Below are 24055 nucleotides of genomic sequence, written 5' to 3'. Positions count from 1 at the left end.
TCTGAGGCTGTTTTAGGGTTGTTCTGAATTGTATGAGAACACGACACCTTCCTGCGGGCAGGGGAGCAGATGCCAGGCAGGTTTTCCAGAGGCTGAGGCCGGGGGGGACAGGCGGTGCGTTTGCCTCAGGCTCCAAACTGAACCCCTCTGGGCTGGGGGCTGGGCCCCTAGGGCCTGGCTGTGGTTGGTTGGAGCTGGAGGGTGTTTTAAAAAAAGAAAAACGCATGAAAGAGAGAAAAAAAAAAAGAAAAAGTCTTTGTAGCAGAATAGAAAAGAAAGGAAACAATCGTCACTTTTCAAGTTGTACAAGAGAATCGTTCTGGTTGGCTTAGTGGTGAGAGAGGAAGAGCTGAAAGGAACAGTAAAGACAGATAAAGAAGACGGATGGAGGGGGAGGGGAGGAAAACCAGAACCAGGAAGGGGGGATGGGAGAGACCGATGAGGGAGAGGGAGCTGGGAGGAGACGGGCGATACCACTCAGAACAGCAGACCCTGGGCGCCCCCCAGATGCCCAGGACACGGGGCTGAAGACGTGTGCAGGGGTCGGGACACATGGAGGGAGGAGTGTGAACAGCCATCCGGGCAACCAAGACATGTTTTAAACCCAAAGGTGAGGGCTTCCCTGGCGGTGCAGTGGTAAAGAATCCGCCTGCCAACGCAGGGGACACGGGTTCAAGCCCTGGTCTGGGAAGATCCCACATGCTGAGGAGCAGCTAAGCCCGTGCACCACAACTACTGAGCCTGCGCTCTAGAGCCCGCGAGCCACAACTACTGAAGCCCGTGTGCCTAGAGCCCGTGCTCCGCAACAAGAGAGGCCACAGCAACGAAGAGTAGCCCCTGCTCGCTACAACTAGAGGAAGCCCGCGCGGCAACGAAGACCCACGGCAGCCAAAAATAATTAATTAATTAAAATAAATAAATAAAAAATTAACCCAAAGATGTAGATGGTTCTAGAACAACCAGGAAATGCCCAAAATATAGTGTGGCAGCAGACAAATCTTTTTTTTCCAATTTTATTGAGAAATAATTGACATACATCACTGTGTAAGTTTAAGGCATACAGCATGATGGTCTGATTTACGTATATTGTGAAATGACTATCATAATAGATTCAGTCGGCAGCCATCAGCTTATATGGACAGAATAAAAGGAAAAAAATCTCCTTGTGATGAGAACTCCTAGGATCTACTCTCTCAGCAACTTTCCTATGTATCATACAGCAGGGTTAGCTACAGTCCTCGTGTTGTGTGTTACATCCCCAGTATTATTTATCTTATAACTGAAGTTTGTAACTTCTGACCACTGTCTTCCAGTTCCTATTCCCCCACCTCTTGTCTCTGGTAACCACAGATCTGATGTCTTTTTCTATGAGTTTGGTGTTTTTTGTTTGTTTTTGTTCCACATGTTAAATGAGAACATATGGTATTTGTCTTTTTCCGTGTGACTTATTTCACTTGGCGTAACATCCTCTAGTCCATCCATGTGGTCAGAGATGGTAGGATTTCCTTGTTTTTTATGTCTGAATAATATTCCATTGCATATATAATCACATCTTCTTTGTCCATTCATCCATCGAGAAACACTTAGGTTGTTTCCAAGTCTCGGCTGTTGTAAACACTGGGCAGACAAGCCCTGATGTCCACACTGGATCGTTCAACTGTGCTCAGATAGGAAGCAGGCACAAGGAGGTTAAACGTGATCAGACGTGCGGTGGAGTGGATTCTAGCTCAGGCCTTGTGGCTTCTGAGCTGGAGGGGAGGGTGCAGTGTGAAACACCCCCCCTTGTACAGGTGGGGAGACTGAGGCCCCAATCTCTGCCTCTTTGCACAGGGCTGAATCCCTGCTCTGCCACATACAAGCTGTGTGACTTGGAGTAAGGCCCTTTCCCTCTCTGGGCCTCCAGGTCCTCATCTGTAGATGAGGAACGAGACTATCAGAGAAGACACAGAGGCCCACCTGCCCCATGGTCGGTGAAACTTCATCAGGGAGGATTCATCCTCCTGGCCTCTCTCCCCACCCTCCGGCCCTCCCTTGGGAGGAGGAGGGACTATTCTGAAGGTGGGCCTGGGCGGCGGAACTGAGCCCGTGCTCCTCAGGAACTAGCTGTGCAGGGCACGTGGATTCTAGCCCATGCCTTGCCCGGGGCCCACGACCAGGTGGTGTTTGTCGAAATCAGGGTGACTAGTTAGCAAGTGCCCTTGGCTACCGACAGAACTCAGGCCAGGCCCTGGTCAGCTCGAAGCAGACATTTTGACACCTCCCTGAGGGGCTCCTGAGTCTGCTTTTTCCGCAATGTTCTGAGCCTGGGCAGCGAAGAGGGATGTTCTTTAAAGCCTCTCAAGCCCCAACCATGAACACCCAGCCAGCTGGGCTCCATGAGGCTGAAGACGCAGGTGGGGAGGTGGTTCTGCGTCAGCCCCAGCGCCGCGCAGTGCCCAGCAAGGATGGCAGTGGTCTCCTCACCAGCCTGCGGCCCCGCATGACAGCCTGTGTCGCCCTCGAGCCCCGCAGGAGGGACCCAGTTCAGCCCCCGACCACGTCCGCCCCACGGGGCTGACCCGGCCTCTCCCCAGAAAGATGCACTGTGTCAGTGGGAGGGTACCCCCCCAGCACCCGCCACCAGCTCCACCTCCTCTGCCCCAGAAGCTGTAATAGGACCGATGTCCTTACCACCTGGACGGCCAGGACTCGGGGACTCCGTATTCCAGCCTGGATGCGGCACGGAATCTGCATCAGAGAAACACGCAGATGCTCCCCTGCCCTGGTCTGCCCGGTCCTCGGCACGAGGTGTCACCCATTCACTGCCAGGCACTGGGAGACGGTTCACTGTGCACATGTCCTCTCCCTTAAAGACAGTGAGGACAGGCAGGGCAGAGGACTGCACTCCACAGGTCAGGGAGTGGAGTGAACGTGGAGGTGAGAAGAGGCAGGAGGTAAACAAGGTGCCCACACCCTCCAGGTTCCAGAGTGGAGCCCTGGGCGACCCCAAGGGTCCACATGGACACCCGGGGTCACTGCTCAGCTGGGCCTCAACACCCCATCCCAGGCACGGACAGGCTGACGGGATATCTGCAGTGGACACCTGTCCTTTGCTCCCTGGCAGCCGTCTCCTCCTTGCAGCAAGAGCATGGTGGGCTGGCGGTGCCTGACACATGGCGGACCCTCTGTGGACAGTGGCACGAGGTCACTGGGGTGTTATTAGTCAGTGTTGTGGCCTGAATGTCTGTGTCCTCCCCAAATCCATATGCTGAAGCCCTAACCCCCAGTGTGGCTATATTTGGAGATGGGGACTTTACAGAAGTAGTTAAGGTTAAATAAGGCCATGAGTGTGGGGCCCTGATCCGATAGGATTAGTGTCCTTGTAAGAAGAGACACCAGAGAGCCGCCTGAGGACACAGTGAGAAGGGGGCCATCTGCAGGCCAGGGAGAGAGCTCTCACCAGAACCCGAGCCTGCTGGCACCCTGACCTTGGACTTCCAGCCTCCACAACTGTGAGAAAACAAGTGACTGTTGTTTAAGCCCCAGTCTGTGGTACTTGTTATTGTGACCCAAGCACACTGACCCATCAGGGCACCAGCCCTCCTTCCCTGCCAGGTCTGCATGGGGCACATGACTCAGGCCAGGCAGCCAGTGCATGCCCCGGACACAGCATCCATCCAAGGTGTGACCTCAGCTTGGCCAATCAGGGAGCTGTGGGCTTTTTGCTGGGAATGTGGAACCGTGACTTCTCACCGTTCCTCACTGTATCTGGGGCTGGAAACACAGGACCCATCTTGCAATGCTGAGGGGCCAGCCTGTCTGAGACCGCAGGGCATGGCACCAGTTCTCCACCTCCTGGTATCCACACCCTTTGCCCTTCTGCTGTGACCCTGGCCTTGGCCATGAGACCGGCTCTAGCCAACAGGGTGTGAGCACAAGTGACTCCGCCCAAGCGCGAAAGCCGCTGCACTAGTGCTTGTGCTTGGACCTCGGCTCACGTCTTGGGAACGTGTCCCATTCAGCCGACTAAAGGGAAATGTGATACCTGCAGGAGAGCAGAGTCTCCCCAGCTGACCTCCAGCCCAACGCTGAGCAAGTCCCAACAGACCAGAGCTGCCCGGCTGACCCACCGACTCGCAGGCAATAACAAACAGCTGCTGTGTTAAGTCACTGGGTCGGCGTGGTTTGTCACACGGCATCACGGCAGCAGGAGACACCTGGTCCCAGCCCCAACCAATAAATTCCCGTTTCCAGTGGAGTCACGTCGAGTCACGATCCTACCAGATCCATCATCTTATCCCAGCTCGCAGTTACAAACAAGGGAGAAGGGCTGAAGAATCAGAACCATGGAATTTTCACTAGAAGGTTCACAAGAAGTTCATTTAAAGGCAAGTTTACAAAACACAGATAGATAGACTTTGATTGACATTTCCAGCCTTAGAGGAGTCTCCCGGCCGCGGTCAGGGGACGCTGAGGCATGGGGGGCCTGGCAAGGCCCGTGGTGGGTCTGTCTCTGGGGCGTTCATCTGGGGCAGAGCCCCTGGCGCAGGGACTGCCCAGCTCGCCCACCTGGGCCCCGCGCACCTCCTGGCCGCTGAAGACCTTCCCATAGTACTCGATCAGCAGTTCAGTGAACAGGTTGAGGGACACGAGGGCACTCAGCGAGGCTGCCCCCTGGGACGTCCAGATCAGATTCAGCCCGAAGACACAGGCCAGGTGGGCGCTGCTCATTTTGTTAAAAATGCACTCCTGGGACACCTGGGCGAGAACACAGGTGAGACAAGGGGCACGAACATGGGTTCTGGGCGGTGCGAAAAGTTCTGGGAGCCACTAGCCACTGCTGTGACCCTGTGCAGCCCCCTCCCCGTCCCAGCCTCAGTCTCCTGTCTGTAAAAGGAAGGGATCGGCCTTGATGTCTCGAGGGGCCCTCTGGCTCTGACCTTCTGGGATCTCCTTCCCGATTCTCCGCAGCACCCCCCTACCCCGCAAGTCTCCTCTTCCACTCCAGAGGACTCAGGAGGTGGGGCTCTAGCATAGTGGGTGCAAGCATAGGCTCTGGTGTCACCCAGGCAATGGCCTCTCTGACCTCCATGCTCGGGCCGGTGAGTTTGGCACAGTCCAGACCAGCTGGCACGCAGGGGTTCTGGGAAGGCTGATGAGAGGGTGTAAGGAGCTTGGCCCCCCCGAAGGGGCTGCCCAGCCATCTCAGCCAACACTTAGAGCAAGCACAGGAAGTGGGGTGCTCCAAGCCCATTTTATAGATGAGGAAGCTGAGGCCCTGAAGGTGCAGGAGACTTGCCCAAGGTCACACAGCCAGTCAGTGGCCTGGGGGACACACAGGCTCATCTGAGGGCAAAGCCTGGTCTCTTCTCTGCTCCCAGGTCCCAGGACCTCTGAGAATCCTAAGCCACAGGTGTCAGGGGAGGGCGGAAATGGAGGGGGGGCGCTGGGGGAGAGGCACAAGCAGGTGACCCCCCATGGTTCCAGAAATGATGACCAGACATGTCCAAGCCCTGCCTCAGTGAGACAGCAGGGCCCCCATGCCCCTTGCATTTGTGCACCAGGGCCGACACCCCGCCACACTGGGCGCCACCAGACGTATGAACGTCAGTGCTGTGCAGGAGGCCAGAGAAGCAAATCCGTCTCCAGGTCAGGAAAACGAAGGAGGAAAAAAAGAAGAGGCTTGGGAGGGAAACTTTGAGTTGCTGACCTCTGAGAAATGAAGTCAAGTGATGGAGGGGGGGAATGAAGCAGTTTATTTTAAAACCAAGAGGTGACTTCTGACTCACCTCTTGGTTTTAAAATAAACTGCTTCATTCCCCCCCTCCATAAATACTGTATGCTAACACATATATATGGAATTTAAGGAAAAAAAATATCATGAAGAACCTAGGGGTAAGACAGGAATAAAGACACAGACCTACTAGAGAATGGACTTGAGGATATGGGGAGGGGGAAGGGTTAGCTGTGACAAAGCGAGAGAGAGGCATGGACATATATACACTACCAAACGTAAAATAGATAGCTAGTGGGAAGCAGCCGCATAGCACAGGGAGATCAGCTCGGTGCTTTGTGATCAACTACAGGGGTGGGATAGGGAGGGTGGGAGGGAGGGAGACGCAAGAGGGAAGAGATATGGGAACATATGTATATGTATAACTGATTCACTTTGTTATAAAGCAGAAACTAACACACCATTGTAAAGCAATTATACTCCAATAAAGATGTAAAAAAAAAAAGTCTTAAAGTAAAAAAAAAACAAAAAACAAAAAAACCCCCAAGAGGTTGTGCTAGGGTACGGGCTCCAGCATGTGACGCGGCCCGGAGGTCCCCTCTGCCCTCACTGGTCATCACATCCTCAGGCCGCTTGCCTCAGAACAGGGTTCCTGCACGGGTCCTGAAGACCCTGGACAAGCCTCTCCCGTGACGTTGCTGCACTGTAGATGCTCAGAAGCTCTGGTCCCCAGCCGGGACCCACACAGCCAGGCCCTGCCTCGTTCACAACTGCATCCACTCCCCACCCACAAAGGGCCCGGAGAGGTGAGGGGACCAAGAAGCAGTTATACGATGGAGGACGTGGGTCTGGGGGCGACAGGGGAGGACCCATTTGGGGTTGTGGATGCTCCCCCTATTGGCCTCACAGGCTGCCGTTCTCTGTCCCAGGAGAGCTCAGACCCAGAGCCAGGAAAGGAGCTTCTCTCCCTGTCATTTTCTTATCCTAGTGCAAGGGGTTGAATGGCAGCCCTGCAAAAGGTAAGTCTGCCCAGAACCTGTGAAGATGACCTTACTGGAAAAAGGGTCTTTGCAGATGTAGTTAAGGATATCAAGACGAGATCACCCCAGATGACCCAGGTGGGCCCTAAATCCAATGACAAGCAGCCTTATCAGAGAAAAGAGAGGGAGGCAGAGACACACAGGAGGAGGCCGGGGAAGACGGGGCCGGAGGGATGCAGCCACGAGCTATGGAGTGCCTGCAGCCACCAGGAGCAGAAGAGGCAGGAAGGACCTTCCCCTGGAGCCTTCGGAGGGAGTGCGGCCCTGCGACACCTTGATTCTAGGATCTCTGGCCTCCAGGACCATGAGAGTACACATTTCTATAGTCTTAAGCCTCCTCAGTATGTGGCACTTGCTACGGCAGCCCTAGGACGCTCATGAAACTTCACAGGCACGTCCAGCTCAGGCCACACACAGGTAGCGAGACGCTCCTGAGCATCCCTGGCCCTGGGCACGTCCCCCCGACACTCAGCCCAGGCAGGAGCTGGTGTGAGATCAGAGGAACCCACTAGAGGGGGTCTGGCATCGCCTGAGGGCAGCTGGCCCGGGAGCAGCAGGCACGGCACAGGTGACCTTCCCGGAGGCCAGGAGGGTTTCTCAGCGGAGCTGTTGCCCGGTCATGCCTTGGATGAGGTCCTCTGGGGCCAGGGTGGGGCTCCGAGGCCGAGAGAGGGTGGGAACCAGATGTTGGTCTGTTTGGGAACCGCTGGGGCTGGCTCGGCCCACTTACCTCGTGCAGGAAGCCCATGAAGTAGCTGAGGTCGGCGTAGCTGTGTTCTGGAAGGCTCTGCAGAATCGGGCGGCAGCGGGTCACTCGCAGGCTGCTCTCCACACCTGTCACGGCATGAGGGTCCTTCCTGAGCCCCCTCTTCCTGCGTCCCTCCGAGGGCGGGCAGGGGTGTGGGGCGGGGAACAGACTGTCCCTTGGCTGGGCCTGGGGATCCCACTTCCTTCCCGGCCACGTGGCTGTTCTCAGCAAACGTCCCCTTCTCTGAGCTCCGCTCCAGTCTCTGCCCCGGGTACTGTCACGGCTCCCCCGCAGACAGCCCAGGGAGCCAGATCACCTTATGCGTGGGATGGTCTAGGCAAACTACAGGCGAGGGCCATGGCCTACTTCTGTCAGTAAAGCCTCATTGGCCCAGACCCACACCCATTCATTCATGCATGAATGAATGGCTGCTTTGCATGACAGTTGAGTCCGGTGCACACAGCCTAAACTATTTACTATTGGGCTCTTTAGAGTGAAAGCGTGCTGACCCTGCTCTAGACTAACTCAACCTGCTTAGATTCACAGCTCAGGGCCCTACCCCGACCAGGCCTGGATGTAAGTGAGCAGACTGAGCGCCCCCAGTGCTGCCACAACTCCAACCCTCACTGAGCTCCATAAACTGCAAGTCCAAACGCGCCAATCAACACACATCCACTGAGCTCCTGCTGTAGACACACACGTACACACATGTACACACACTCACACCTCAGTCCTCCAGCATACCAACTTCCTCCCACTAAACCTTGGGCTTTACAAACACAGCCGCTGCTGAAAGACACAGAATTCCCTGCTGTGAACATTCTTGCTGGCTTTTTTTTTTTTTTTTTTTTTGCTGTACGCGGGCCTCTCACTCTTGTGACCTCTCCCGTTGTAGAACACAGGCTCCGGACACACAGGTCCAGCGGCCATAGGCTCACGGGCCCAGCCGCTCCGTGGCATGTGGGATCCTCCCGGACCGGGGCACGAACCCGTGTCCCCTGCGTCGGCAGGCAGACTCTCAACCACTGCGCCACCAGGGAAGCCCCTTGCTGGCTTCCATCTAGTTGCCCTGGATCTCTGCTTTCCAGCCTCAACATCTTTCTAAGAACTGTGGTCCCAGAGTAGATACTGGTGTAATGTCCACCTCCAGCCCTCACTATGGTTCCTTTGAAAAAGAGCACTCACTGGTGAGCAGGAAGGACCAGCTCACTGTCGCAAAGCCACCACGTACAAAGCACTTACTGTGTGCCAGGAACCGTGCCAAGCATTTTATGCCCATTTAATCCTCAAAGCAGTCCCAATTTTATATAGATGAGGGCGGTGAGCTCAGAGAGGTTAAGTGACTTGCCCAAGGTCACACAGCTAATGTGTGATGAAGCCCAGACTTGAGTCCAAATCTGTTCAGCTCTGAGCTGGTGTTCTTTTTTTTTTTTTTTTTTGCAGTACGTGGGCCTCTCACTGTTGTGGCCTCTCCCGTTGCGGAGCACAGGCTCCGGACGCACAGGCTCAGCGGCCATGGCTCACGGGCCTAGCCGCTCTGCGGCATGTGGGATCTTCCCAGACCGGGGCACGAACCCGTGTCCCCTGCATCAGCAGGTGGACTCTCAACCACTGCGCCACCAGGGAAGCCCCTGAGCCGGTGTTCTTAACCTTGCTATACATTGGGCGATGGTCCCTGTAGCAGTTTCCTTTTTCCCTGGACACCACAGGCCACCTGGAAAGTCCATTTCCTCCAAAGCATGCCCTGCAAGGATTTGCTTTTCCATCACTTCAAGGAACCACGCACCCCACACGAGGTTTGCCAGATAAAACAGAGGACATCCAGTTAAATGTGAATTTCAGATAAACAGCAAATTTTTTTAGTATAGGTATGTCCCGTGCAATATTTGGAACATACTTATACTAAAAAGGTATTTGTTGTTTATCTGAAATTCACATTTAACTGGGCCTCCTGTATTTTTTAACGGCTGAATCTGGCAACCCTATGCCTGAGTCACGATTCAGCCAGGTTGAGTTGTCAGGTGGCAGCCCAGAAGGCAGGGTCTGTACGCTTCAGAATAATAAAGCTGATGGAATGCTAGGCAGCTATTAGAAAGAATGAGTAGAGATGCAAATGAAAAGGAAAGAACGAACTCATAACTGCAAACTTTCTAAAGTAACTCCTCTAAGACGGGGTCGGGCATCTCTGCCTATCACCAGGTTTTGGCTGGAATGAAAAGTACTTCCTTGGGTAGGAACTTATTTGGGTTGGAGTCACCATCCTAGGGGTGCAACCTTGAGCTGTTAGAAACAATGCTAGTGCTTAGTCTCTTAGTGTGTGTGTGTATGTGGTGGTGGGGACCTTGGTTATGTCTTCTGGCTCGACACCCACCAAGAAGCAAACCCAGTTTTGGGAGAACACTGGGGCCAGAGGTCGCCTGTTTGAAAGCGACTATGTTTGATTATATTGCTTTCCTAGCATCCTCCAGCATCTCTGATGCGCCATTACTGGGCTGTTAGGAGTGATCAGTGCCACGGCCAAGTGTGTACCTGATCTACCCCAGAGCATCTGCATCTCCACGCCCTAGAGCTGCAGCTTGCATCACATCTCGTTGGTGTTCTCTACCAATTTGGGGAGAACTCTAGTCAGGCTCTTCTGAGTTCTTTTTTTAACAAGCCCTCAACTTTTGGGCTTCTGTGTTTATCTCTGCATTGTCCAACTTGACCAAGAACCCTAAGTTAGTTTAACAAGAACCCTGATCACCCTTGATATCTGATTGGGTCCTCATCCCCCCATCCCCCATCCCTCAGCGGATGTTGGACCACCTGGCTTGCCTGGAGCAAGAATCCTGTCGGGGGCTTCCGTGGTGGCGCAGTGGTTGAGAGTCCTTCTGCCGATGCAGTGGACACGGGTTCGTGCCCCGGTCCGGGAAGATCCCACATGCCGCAGAGCGGCTGGGCCCGTGAGCCAGGGCCGCTGAGCCTGCGCGTCCGGAGCCTGTGCTCCGCAACGGGAGAGGCCACAGCAGTGAGAGGCCCGCGTACAGCAAAAAAAAAAAAAAAAAAAAAAAAAAGAATCCTGTTGGATCAGTTTAGCCAGAATCCATCCCCCACCCCTGATGTTGCCTCTCAGTAATTTTCCATTCATAGGCCACCCCGCCTCCCGCCCCCGCACCTGCGCCTTGGCTGTAAACCCTTCCTCCTGCTTGTTGTATTTGGAGTTGAGCCCAAACTGTCTCCCCGCTGCCAAACCCCACTGCAGTGGTCCCTACGCCTCTCACAATCCCCCCCGCCCCAGATAAGGGCTGCCTCACTGTGCTTTCACAAGGGTCAGGAATGGCTTTTTCTGTAACAGCAGGTGGGTGGCTACCCCCTTTTAGATGAAGAAGCTGAGGTGCTGGAGGTGGGAGTCCCCCCAGAGCAGCACTGGGGGAGGCACTATGACCAGGGAGACGTGCCCCAAATCTAGAGATGCCCTCCGAGACGCCGCCTCTCGGCCCAGCAGCAGCTGACAACCCCTGACCCCTGTCCCCTGACCACGGACAGTGGTGGCCTGGCTGAGGCCAGCAGGGGTGCAGGTGGGGACAGCCCCTCTCCTGGCCCGCAGTGCCAGCACCCGCCCCGCCTGGTCCTTGGCCGGCACCCCTGTCGGTTACGGACTGGTGATCCCGAGAATCTGCTCGTAGGCCTCGAAGGTCAGCAGAGGCTGGGGCAGCTCCCACAGGAAGGTCTTCAGGATCACAGCAGGGATGTAGATGTCGCCATAGTCGTCAAAGTTCACAGGCTTCCCTAGACACAGAACATCAGACGTCTGAGTTCTGACTCTGGGCAGGGGATTCCTGCTTTAAAACAGGCTCTGCCACGAAATGGCTTTAAACCTCCTGAGGGGAAGAGCCTGACACTGGGACACAGCTGTCCTGTCCTGGAAATAGGGTGTCGCCCACCCTCCCCTGCCTCTCCAGGGTGTCCGGCGGAGGCTGGGGGACACTATTGATTCTCTGCCCTGTGGCTTAGCCCCGCCTGGGACGAGAGCGCTCTGAGGTCAGGGCCTGGCTTCCACTGTCCCCAGTACCTGGCACACAGGGCTGAGACGGGAGTCTGGGCTCCGGGCACAGGACTCATCTGGACAGCTGGCCCTGGCCCTGGGCTATTCTGGGGTTGGGGGGTGACGGGGCTCTGAGGCGCCCGAGGGCTGTGTGGCTGGCCGGGCAGGAGGCTCAGAGTGGGGGTCTTGGGGGAGCCCATTCACCTTGGTTGTAGAGCCGCTGGATCTCGCAGACGGTCTGGACACTGGCCAATCTCCAGAACAGGCCCTCGGTGTGGATTCCTGCAGGGGGAGAGCCTCCAGGCATCTCACAGGGCCCAGCACCTGAAGTTTCTAGAATGTCCTGTGACTCCCCCTGCCCGCGCATCACCCCGCTGTGGCTGGCAGGAAAGGCTCTCCAGCCTGGCTCATCTTCCCCCCACTATCCTCCACCCCTACCTGTATTTATTTCTCTTAAATCAAACCTTCCATATTCCCCAATCCCACCTGATTCTCCACCTCTGTGGGCCCCAGAAAGGGAGCATGGAAGAGAATGACACTTAAGGCAGACAGCTGGGGTCTGCCTGACGCTGTCTCGTGCCAGCTGTGTGACCTCAGAGAAAGCACTTAGCCTCTGTGAGCCTCAGCTACCTCATCTGTCGAGTAAGGCCTGGGGCCCCTGCCTCCGAGGGCTGCAGGAAAGATGGACAGATAATGCATGGCACGAGCCTGGTCCCCAGGACACCCCCAAACATGCTGCTTCCTTTTCTTCCCGTGAGTGTCTAGAGCTGACCTGTCCAATATGGTGGCTACTAGCGGCACATGGTGATTTAAACTTGTTCAATTAAAATTAAATAAAATAGGGACTTCCCTGGTGGTCCAGTGGTTAAGACTCCACCTTCCAGTGCAGGGGAAGTGGGTTCGATCCCTGGTCGGGGAACTAAGATCCCACATGCCGCGTGGTGCAGCCAAAAAAAAGAAATTAAATTAAATGAAGAATCAAGTTACCCACACTCAACACACAAGCCACATATTAAGTGCTCTGTTGGGCGACTGCCGCAAGTGGTCAGTGGTTACCACTCCGGACAGTGCAGACATAGAACATTTCCAAGTTCTATGGGACCGTGCTGGGCCCCAGACGCCCATGCTTGCCCCTCACCTCGTCCCCAGTCTCTTTTCCACTCTGAAGCTGAGTGAGCTATCCAACACATAACTCATCAGCTCCGGCACGGAGCCCTTCCTGTCCCCATCAGCCAAGGGACAGCTGCCCGTGGCCCCGTACCACAGACCTACAGGTCTGGCTACTGCTGACCGCTCTCCTGCCCCACTGCCCCTCTAACCCCTCCGTCCAGCCTCTAGTTGGCTCCATGCTCCTTCCTACCTTCAGCCTTTGCACTCTGCCTGGGGGGGGGAGGGGCTGGTCCCTCTCTTTTTTGCTGAGTGACTGTAGTAGACAGAATTCTGAGAGGGCCCCCAGATTCCCAGACCCTGGGGTCCCAGGTATTCACTCAAACACTAAGCCAGATACTGCAGTGAAGGGACTTTGCAGATGGAATTCAGTTCCAATGCAGTTGACCTCAAGATATGGAGATTATCTAGGGTGGGCCTGACCTAATCAGGTGAGCTTCTTTAAAGGGACTGGGGTCTTCCTGGCAACAGAGATTCACAGCATGGGGGCAGGGATTCCAGGTGTGGGAATTTCTCCAGGGAGGGGTCACACGGCAAGGAAAGCAAGCGGCCTTTAGGGACAGAAATAGGCCCCTGGCTAACAGCCAGCAAGGAAGCAGGCATCTTGGAACTACAACCACAAAGAACTGAATTTGGTCAATGATCTGAATGAGCAAGGAAGTGGGTTCTTGCCCAGAGCCTCCAGAAAGGAACCAGCCTGGTCAACACCTTGAGTTTAGCCCTGTGAGACCCTGAGCAGAAAATCCAACCCCCGTGCGCCCGGACTTCTGACTTCCAGACACTTTAGAAATAATAAATTCATGCTGTTTTAAGCTCCTAAGTTTGTGTCTATTTGTTACGCAGCACAGGAAACTAATACAGGGACCTCCGGCCCAGGCGTCAGAGCTCAGGTTCCCCTGACGTCTATGACCAGTTCATCCCTGTGCTTGTGAGTTTGTGCTTGTCACAGTTACAGCCCCCTGGAAGGCAGAGGTTATGTGTTGCGGTCACCATGGCAACCCCAGTGCCTAGACCTGGGCTGGATACAGCTGAGTGCCCAATGAATACGTGTTTAATTCACATATTCATCCATCAAATATATAGTGAGTTCCTACTATGGGCTGTTTTTTTGTTTTGTTAAATTTTTTTTAATAAATAAAGGAATTAATATGTTAAAAAAAAAAAAGGAAGACTCCCTTTCATAGTTTCTGTGAAACTGTTTACACACTAGCTTTTTGTCCATTCCTGAAATACATAACAGAACGGGCAGTACTACAAATGAAAAGTAGAAACAAATGTGAAAGGAGAGACAGCTCCAAATGACAACCACAGACCCTCCAGCCCAACAGCCGTTGTCTCAGAGAACTTTTTATGCCTTGAACATACAGTTCTTGGGGCACACTGGGAACCACCCCCAGGGACCCCACTTCCTGACTGATGCACCGCCCCCTGCAGCTCCTGCACCTGCACCTGCAGGGGGCCACTCCTCCCTGGTAGCCCATTCCTCTGAGGGAATCATCTTCCTCCTGTTAGGGTAAAAGCAGCCTCCACGCACCTGCCCTGTGTATCTGAGCTCTGGCCTCAGGAGTCTTGGAGGAGCCACAAGGCTCTCACCTCCAAGTCACTGAGTGCACCCAGCCCACTGGCAATGGCATCTACAAACCAAGCTTATCTCTCATACCAAAGGAGTCCCTTTCATGGTGGGCCTCTTGCAGACTAGTGCTGTGAGAGGCAACACACACGCTTCCCCTCATTTAGGCCCCATGACAACCCCGTGCACCAGATACTGTTATTAACCCCATTGGACAGATGAGGAAACAGAGGCCCAGAGAAGATAAGTAACTCACCTGAGGCCACACAGCTAGCACACAGTGGAGCCAGGATTTAAACCCAGACAGTAGGGTCAGAGCCCATGGCTGGAGCCACTGTGCCCGAGCCCTGCCCATCCCAATCACCCTCCCTGCCCAGGTTCCAGCTCCTCCAATTCCCTGACCTGTGGGGTGCTCAGGATCCCAGAGAGACCTCCTGGGGAGGTGTACCTGGCAGCCCTCACCTCCCCTGGCTGGAGCCAGCTCTTACTCACCTTTCTCTCTCAGGTATGTCACTGTGTACCTCAGCACAGGGGGGTGAGTTCACCTTGATTTTTGTCTTTGAGGCTGAAGGGAGAGAAAAGAAAGCAACAGTTTTCACCTGGGTATGATGGGAGATCGTGACAAGCACAGGGCTCTGGTCCTCACCACACCTTTGTGAAAACACAGGACCAAGATGCCGTACAGGGAGAGAGAGATGCAGCCTGGACCCTAAGGAAGTAGGTGACCAAAAGAGAGGCAGAAATAATAAAAATGATAGTGTATCGTCTGAGCGTTCTATCAGAAGGATGCACGTGCTATGGGGGAGATCTGGAGTTGGGAAGGGCTCCACGTGGGGCAACTTCAGAGCTGGGTTTTGAGGGATGAGTAGGAGCTTGCAGAGGACAAAAGAGGGAAGGGCATTCCAGACAGAAGGAAACATACAAAGGAAGGCCCAGGGGCCTGAGAAGATCTGGCCATGAGAGCAGAACCAGGAGACCTGATCAATCAAAAAAGATGCTTCGGGAATTCCTGGGGGTCCAGTGGTTAAGACTTGGCGCTTTCACAGCTGTGGCCCGGGTTCAGTCCCTGGATGGGGAACTAAGATCTTGCAAGCCGTGCAGCGTGGCCAAAAAAAAAAAGATGCTTCGTGAAAACCCAGTATGTTGCCTCAGACAGGCTGTTAACCCTCAATCTCTTATGTGCTCATTTGATACAGAGATTCACATAAGGAAACTTTCAAAAACGGGTACTAATATAAAAGAATGACCCTCCCAGCCGCATCCCACCACACCCCTCCCCAGCTGGCAGAGTCAGGATCTGAAGCCAGAGCTGCCCACAGTGATCCATTCTACGGACCCCTGGGCTCCCACTAAACACGTGTTTCTCTTTCCTCATCTGCTGGATTTTCTTGCCCCGAAGGCAGCATATTTGAGGATTATGCTAGACTGAGGACAAGGGCTCTGAAGTCAGATACACCTGACTGGGATCCTGCTCTGCCACTTTTTTTTTTTTTTTTGCGGTATACGGGCCTCCCACTGTCGTGGCCTCCCCCGCCGCGGAGCACAGGCTCCAGACGCGCAGGCCCAGCGGCCATGGCTCACGGGTCCAGCCGCTGCGCGGCACGTGGGATCCTCCCAGACCGGGGCACGAACCCGCATCCCCTGCATCGGCAGGCAGACTCCCAACCACTGCGCCACCAGGGAAGCCCTCTGCTACTTTTTAATTGAGCAGAATATGTTTCACTGTTCTTTTTTTTTATTTTAATAGATTTGAACACAATGAAATATCATTTTCTAGTAGTGCTGAGCGTACAATTTCTTTTTTTTTAATTTTTTAAATTTATTTTTGGCTGCGTTGGGTCTTTGCTGCTGTGCATGGGCTTTCTCTAGTTGTGGCAAGCGGGGGCTACTCTTCATTGCGGTGTGCGGGCTTCTCATTGCAGTGGCTTCTCTAGTTGTGGAGCACAGGCTCTAGGCGTGCGGGCTTCAGTAGTTACGGCACGCGGGCTCAGTAGTTATGGCACGTGGGCTCAGTAGTTGTGGCTCACAGGCTCTAGAACGCAGGCTCAGTAGTTGTGGCACACAGGCTTAGTTGCTCCGTGGCATGTGGGATCTTCCCAGACCAGGGCTCGAAACTATGTCCCCTGCAGTGGCAGGCGGATTCTTAACCACTGCGCCACCAGGGAGGCCCTGTTTTGCTGTTCTTAGGGTGCGTGTTTTTTAAATGTCAGTTAGGTTAATTTGATTGATTTTGTTTCTAGAGTCTTGGTTTTCTGTCTTCTTGTTCCATCAACTATACAGAGAAGGGTACTGAGGTTTCCCACTAGGATCGTGTATCTGTTTTCCCTTTGGTTCTACCAGATTTTGCTGCATGTATTTTAAAACTGTTACTGGTCCATAAATTCTGAGGTTTTTTTTTTTTTTTTTTTTTTTTTTTTTTTGCAGTATGCAGCCCCTCACTGTTGTGGCCTCTCCCGTTGTGGAGCACAGGCTCCGGATGCGCAGGCCCAGCGGCCATGGCTCACGGGCCCAGCCGCTCCACGGCATGTGGGATCTTCCCGGACCGGGGCACGAATCCACGTCCCCTGCACCAGCAGGCGGACTCTCAACCACTGGGCCACCAGGGAAGCCCCTGAGGGTTATTTTGTCTTCTTTATTATTACAAAATGTCCCTCTATATCCCACAGAAATCAGGATACACATCAAAATCGTTGTTGTTTGAAGCTGTTAAGTGCTTGGGGAGTTTATGAGGCAGCAACAGATTACGGGAAAACATGGTCACAAATGGACAGAGTCAGGACTCAGACCCTCAAGTCTGAGTCTAGAACCTTCATTCTTGTATGTTATCTATTTAAGTTCCACTGTACTTTTGTTAGCCCAAATCAGGGATCAGAGATGGATACTGGGAAAGTCCAGGCGACCAGCTTGAGGTCCCGCAGCTGGGAGGTGACAGAGTTGGAGGCAAGGCTGGCCATGACCCAGATCTATGCTCCTTCTGTAGCGATTCATTGGCTGAATGTGATATCAGTCCTGTTTTCTATTTTACTCCGAAATTTATAAAGCGCCCAAAATCTGGTCCACATGAATACAATTAAAACTGTATCACCAGTAGTGACAGGACTCTGCATGTCCCAATCTCCATGGAAAGCTGGGTTTCCTGGTGATTTCTCCTATATTATCTTCTAGAAGTTTTATAGTTCTGAATTTTACATTTAGGTTTATGGTTTGTTTTGTTTGTTTGTTTGGATGTGCGGCTTTAGGGATCTTAGTTCCCCGACCAGGGACTGAACCCGTGCCTTCAGCAGAAAGTGGCTTTACCATCTTGGCTTTAGTAGGTATAGAAGACAATGGATTACCATCTTTATTGCTGTAATGTGTTAAGCATTATATGCTAGTAGTATGTAGTTTAATTGTTTCAGGTGGAAAGGATTCTTTGTGTTTCCATTTTGAATGTGTTTGGACTAAACAAACAATAAACTACTGACATCTGCAGCAAAAAAAAAAAAAAAAAGTCCTAACCACTGGACCACCAGGGAAGTCCCTCATGGTGATTTCACTGAAGCTGCCCATCCAGGACACCAAACTACGGTCCATTTGGCAAAGGGGCCCTGGGGACCGTCCCTGCCTTCACGAGGCCATGCTACCACAGTAATGTGACCTGGACCCTCCCTACCCCTGCCCCAACGTGATTTCCTGTGTGTCCCCTCTGAGAGGGAGGAGGTGGCCTGGGGCCCAAGCAGCGTCCAGGCGGTCTCCCTCTGCACCCCTGGGAGGGAGGAACATGGCAGACGGGTCCTTTTCTCCCAGGACGCTCCAAAGCTGCAGTCTCTCTTTCTCCTCCGTTTCCTTGGGAACCACACAGACTGCACAAGTCCTGGCCTTGTCCTAGGAGCTGGGTGACCCTCAGCCTGTCTCTGAGCCTCCCCAGCTACAGTGTTCCCACATGGAAAGTGGAGATGCTGGCAACCTTCCTCTAGGGAGCTGCAAGTCATAAACAGTGAACGATGGGAAAGGCTTTAAGCTGTAAGTCAAAGGCACTAATAACTAAAATCACTGGAATGCCAAGGGCTGGGCGATGTCCCAGGCCAGACACAGGTGGCCCATTTCATGGATGGGGAATTGGGCCCAGTGTGCTGCAGTGACCTACCCAAGGTCACACAGCCAGAGAGCCTGGGTCTATTGATTCTGAAGCCTAGGTTAGTTGCTATAACTAACCTGGGGAGGGGGCTCTACTGAGACCTTCCCAAAGGCTGGACACCCATGAGCTACTGAAAGACCTCTTTGCCTATAGCTTAGTCCACACTTTGTTTTTGAAAGCAGACTTCCAGAGCAGGAAGGGGCCTGGAGGATCAGGGGCAGACTGAGGTCGCAGAAGGGGAGGGATGTGCCCACAGATGCAGGGCTCCCAGCTGAGCACTCTCTCCTCTGCTCAAGCACTTAAGGAGCCGACATCCAGCTCACTGCAGAATGGGGGCCGTGGCATAAAATCACTGCTTTCAATAGAGCAGAAACCCTCAATTTGGGTTTCTCCTCCCCTCCCCATCCCATGCTTGCTGGTTGAGAGACAGACTTGTTCAATGGACTGACAGAGTCAGTGCAGAGAATGGCAATCACCCCAGGAACTCTGGATTAAAAACAGGGTGTGCGTCCTGGCTGTGTGGGGATGCCCAGGGCAGGGTTGAATCCTAACACACCACATCCCTCCTGAGCATCTACCTCCACGTTTGCGGCCCAGGGCCAGACCCTGAACTGAAGTTCCCAGGTATGCAGTGGGCGGGGGCGCTTTCGGAGACGGAGCGCAAATCACCGTCCGCACAGCTCACTCTCGGCCAGTCGGTCGACCCCAGAGGGCACTGGGGATTCTCGGCACATCTTCTTGTTTGTATCCCCCACCTTGGGAGATGCGCTTACAGTAATTCACAGCATGTTCCTTCTCTGGTTGTGCATGCAAGGAATACAAGTAAGGAGGGACTGTGGTTTTTAGAGACAGTAGGGACAGGGAGGGAGGACCAGCAACCTGAAATCTCAGTGGTAACAGGGAGTGTGGGCCAGTCTTGCCTCACTGGGCACCCCAGCTCTTCCCAGCCCTCTGAGACGGTCATTCGTCTCACATCTCCTCCCAGCAGCTCACGTGGACAATCACAGGAAGACCGTGTGCTGAGGACCTACTGTGCGCTGGCCACGCTCCTAAGCCCACTGGCTTCATCACTGTGCCCCTGTTTGTATAGAGGACAAAACTGAAACTCAGCTGCAAATTATTTTATCTGAAGTCACACAGCCAGGGCTCAAATCAAAATCTGACTCCGAAGCCCTTGTTGTACCTGGAGCAGACCACAGCCCTTCTTTCTGAGTCGGGGGTTTGGTGTGAGATGGGGGTGCTGAGGTCATCTGTGGTGACAAGGACCACCTCTGCACAGCTGGTCTTCTCTGGGGGATGGATGAAGAATAAGAAACTGCTTTGTATCGTCAGCTAGACCAGTCGCCAAAACGCTAATGGGATTGGGAGTTCTGGCAAGTCAGGCTGGCTCACATGACCTAGAACCAGAGCCTGGGGAAGCCCACTCCCCACCCGAGGTCATTCATAAGTGCCAGGAGCTTATGCTCTCTGGACAGACAGACTCCCATGCAGGAGAGCACAGATGAGTGTATCTCGAGCTGGCAGGGAAAGAGAACAGAAAGCCAGATGCCCATCTTCTCCTTCTTTGCAAAAGTGGGCCCTGGCCCAGCTGAAGACTTCAGCTCTGGGAGAGACACAGAAGCAGAAAGAGCCGTGCAGCACTGCTCGTTAATGAACAGCCCAGAGTATTCCTGAATGGGTCACCATCAGATGTTTCCTCCAAACAGGAAAGAATCAGGGGAGGTGTGGGGAGGGGGACATACACCCAACTTCTCCAAAGTGTTTGAAAATTCCACAGTCCTCCTATTTCTTTCTTCTCCCCCGACCCACCCTCTCACCTCTGCATGAAGATATAAAAAGCACAGGTAAAGGAAACTCCAGAGGTAAACATAAAAGACAGTGTACATGTATTATTGTTTGCAACTCTATTTTCCCCCTTCATCCACTGCATAGAGCAAGAATTGTAAATTGGTGTCAGTGGCCATAAAATAAAGATGTAATTTGTATGACAATAATGGCACAAAGGAGAGGAGAAGGAATGGAGCACAATTTTTTTTGTATCCTACTGAAGTTATTATTCATCAGAACTAGACTTATAAATTACGATGTCAATTCTAATCACTGGGGTAGCACTAAGAATACTAAAAAATATATAGCAAAAGAAACAGGAGAATTAAAATGGCACACTAGAAAGGTAGTAATGGAGGAACTAGAGGAACAAAAAAGACAAGACATAGAGATAAGTAGTAAAATGGCAGATGTAAACTTACCTTACCAGCAAACACATTAAATGTAAATGGGTTAAATACTCTAATCAAAAGGCAAAATGGGCAAAAACATGATCCAATTATATGTTGCCTACAAGCAACACACTTGTCATTAAAAGCCACAGATAGATTGTAAGTAAAAGGATGAAAAAGATACAACATGCCAATAGTAACTAAGAAGAGCTGGAGTGGCTATACTAATATCAGACAAAATAGACTTGAGGTCAAAAATTGTTGTGACAATTTTTAAATGTTATAAAATGGTATTCTAGTGACAATGAATACCATTTTATAAAGGCAAAAAGGGTCAATCAATCAAGAAAACATAAGAATTATAAAAATTTATGCAACTCACAACAGAGCCCCAAAATATCAATATGTGAAACAAAAACTGACAGAAATGAAGGGAGAAATAATTTAACAATAATAGTTGGAGACTTCACTCCCCCACTTCCAATAGTGAATAGAACAATTGGTCAGAATAGCAACAAAGAAACAGAAGATTTCAACCACACTGTAAACCAATAAGACCTAACGGACATCTACAGACCACTCCACCCAACAACAGAGTATACATTCTTCTCAAGGCCCATGCAACATTCCCTAGGATAGGCCATATTTTGGATCATACAGATCTCAATACATTTAAAAGGAATTAAATCATACAAAGTAAGTTCTCTAACTACAATGAAATGAAGTGAGAAATCAACAACAAATACGTGAAAATTTAACAACAGACTGCTAAAAGCCAATGGGTCAAAGAAAAAAAATCACAAGGGAAATTAGAAAACACTTTAAGATTAATTAAAATAGAAAGACAACATACTAGCACTGATGGGATGCATCTGAAGCATGGCTCAGAGAAATTTACAGCTCTAAACACCTATATTGAAAAGAAAAAAGATCTCAAATCAGTAACCAAAACTTCCACCTTAAGAAACTAGAAACAGAAGATCAAATTAAACCCAAAACAAGCAGAAGGAAGGAAGTATTAAAGATGAGAGTGGAAATTAATAGGCAATAGAAAAACAATAAAGAAAAATCAATCAAACCAAAAGTTGACTCCTTGAAAAGATCACTGAAATGGATAAGGCTTCAGCGAGACTGAGAAAAAAAGGGAGGAAATTCAAATTATGACAATCAGGAATGAAAGGGGGCACATTACCAGTGATGTTACAGAAATGTAGGATTACAAAGGAGTACTAAGAACAACTGCACACCAACAAATTAGATAACCTAGATGAAATGGACAAACTCCTAGAAAAACACAAACTACCAAAACTGACTCAAGAAGAAATATAAGATCTGAATAGATTGACAAGTAAACAGATTGAATTAGTAGTCAAAAAAACTTCCTGCAAAGAAAAGCTCAAGATCAGATGGCTTCACTGGTGACTTTTACCAAATGTAAAATGTAGGATTAACTGTAATCCTGCACAAACCCTTCCAAAAAATAGAACAAGAGGGAACATTTTGCAATTCATTCTATGAGGCTAGTATTACCAAAACCAGACAAGGACACCAGAACACAAGATGACTACAGATCAGTATTTCTTATGAATAGACACAAAATCCTCAACGAAATATTAGCAAAGCAAATCCAGCAGCATATAAAAAGATTACATACCATGAACATGTGTGATTTATCCAAGAATACAAGGTTTGTTCAACATATGCAAATCAATTAGTGTAACACCATATTAATAGAATAAGGGACAAAAGTCATGTGATCATCTCAATAGAGCAAAAAAAGCATTTGACAAAATCTAACACCCTTTCATGAAAGAAAAAACCCACACTCAACAAAGTAGGAACAGAAGGGATTTTCCTCAACCTGATCAAGGGTATCTATGAAAAACCCACAGCTAGCATCATACTTAATGTTAGAAGACTGAAAGCTTCCCCCTAAGATCAGGAACAAAACAAGGATGTCCACTCTCATCACTTCTATTCGACATTGTACTAGATAGTACAGCCAGTGCAACCAGGCAAGAAAAGGAAATAAAAGGCATCCAGGTTGGAAAAGAATAACTATCTCTATTTGCAGATGGCATTCTCTTAGATATAGAAAATACTAAAAAAAAAAATTCACAAAAACCTATTAGAACTAATAAATGAATTCAGCTAAGTTGCAGGATATAAGATCAGTATACAAAAATCAATTGTATTTCTATACACTAGCAATGAACAATCAAAAACTAAATTTAAGAAAACAATTTGATTTACAATACATCACAAAGAATAAAATACTTAATACATTTAACAAAAAAGTACAAAACTGGTACACTGAAAACTATAAAACATTATTGAAAGAAATTTAAAACATTCAAAAAATTGGCACGATATCCATGCTCTTGAATTGGAAGGCAATATTGTTAAAATGGCAATACTTCCCAAATTGGCCTACAGAGACAACACAATCCCTATTGAAATCCCAGCTGCTTTTTTTTTTTTTTTTTTTTTTTTGCAGACATGGACAAGCTGATTCTAAAATTAATATGGAAATTCAAGGGACCCAGAAGAGCTGAAACAATCTTGAAAAAGAAGAACAAAGTTGGAAGAATCACACTTCCCAGTTGCAAAACTCACCGTAAAGCTGTAGCAGTAAAGATCGTGTGACACCAGCATACAAATCAGTGGAATAGAATTGAGAGTCCAGAAATAAACCCTTACATGTATGGTCACTTAGTTCTTTACAAGGGTCCCAGGGCAATCCAATGGGGGAAAGAATAGTCTTTTCAACAGGTGATTCCCGTCTGTGTGGAGCCATTAGGGAAGGCTTCCTGGAGGAGGGGATCAGAAGGAGGAACAGAGCAGGAAAAGCACTGGGCAGCAGGAACTGGCTCGCGTTGTCTGCACACCCTGTTAAGATCCCATGGCCCTGGAGGGTGCGGAGGGCAGGGTTATACCTACGGTTACACAGGAAGAGACTAGGGTGAGAAGTTAAGCCACAAGACTGCCTTCCCAGAGTTGGAAAGAGCTAGAGCTGGGATGTGAGCTGCCTCCGCTCCCCTGCCCTAAGGAGGCCCCTCCCTCTTTCCACTTCCCCGCAGCTGCCCAGATGGGGCTGCACAAAATGCACATGTCCGTTTCCATTGTCCCTCTTCAGGGATGGCAGGCAGGCAAAGACCTCTTGAATCTCTGACTTCCCCTTAATATTTTGCCTTAATTAGCTTGTTCTAAGGTGATGGCTTTCCGTTGTGTGCTTTTGAACTTCAGCGAATTAACACTTGTGAATAGGATTTGCTTATGAATTTTAATGACTTTCATTCATTCATAGTCCAAACAAATTACATATTTGGTGCTTTATTTAATATGTTTATTGCAATTTTATGATAGTCATTTGCAATGAAACAGCATAAAATATTAATTTAAAGAGGCAATCGCGGGGACTTGCCTGGTGGCACAGTGGTTGGGAATCCGCCTGCCA

At 50.9% G+C, this 24055-nt stretch overlaps 1 protein-coding gene across 1 annotated transcript in view; it reads right to left on the bottom strand.

The window, feature by feature from the left end:
* Window positions 1–4416: 4416 nt before the first annotated feature.
* Window positions 4417–24055, bottom strand: part of ARHGAP8 (Rho GTPase activating protein 8) — a gene marked incomplete at its 3' end in the record, with an annotated part of 50894 nt that continues 31255 nt past the window's right edge. Inside the window, 6 exon segments of the mRNA XM_079714914.1 lie at window positions 4417–4737; window positions 7484–7587; window positions 11141–11269; window positions 11730–11807; window positions 14755–14799; window positions 14802–14827. Of these exon segments, the coding sequence (XP_079571040.1) occupies window positions 4417–4737; window positions 7484–7587; window positions 11141–11269; window positions 11730–11807; window positions 14755–14799; window positions 14802–14827 (703 nt within the window).

This window comes from Hyperoodon ampullatus (genome assembly GCF_949752795.1).
Source record: "Hyperoodon ampullatus genome assembly, chromosome: 11".
NCBI classification, from domain to species: domain Eukaryota; kingdom Metazoa; phylum Chordata; class Mammalia; order Artiodactyla; family Ziphiidae; genus Hyperoodon; species Hyperoodon ampullatus.
This window is presented reverse-complemented; position numbering and strand designations above follow the sequence as displayed.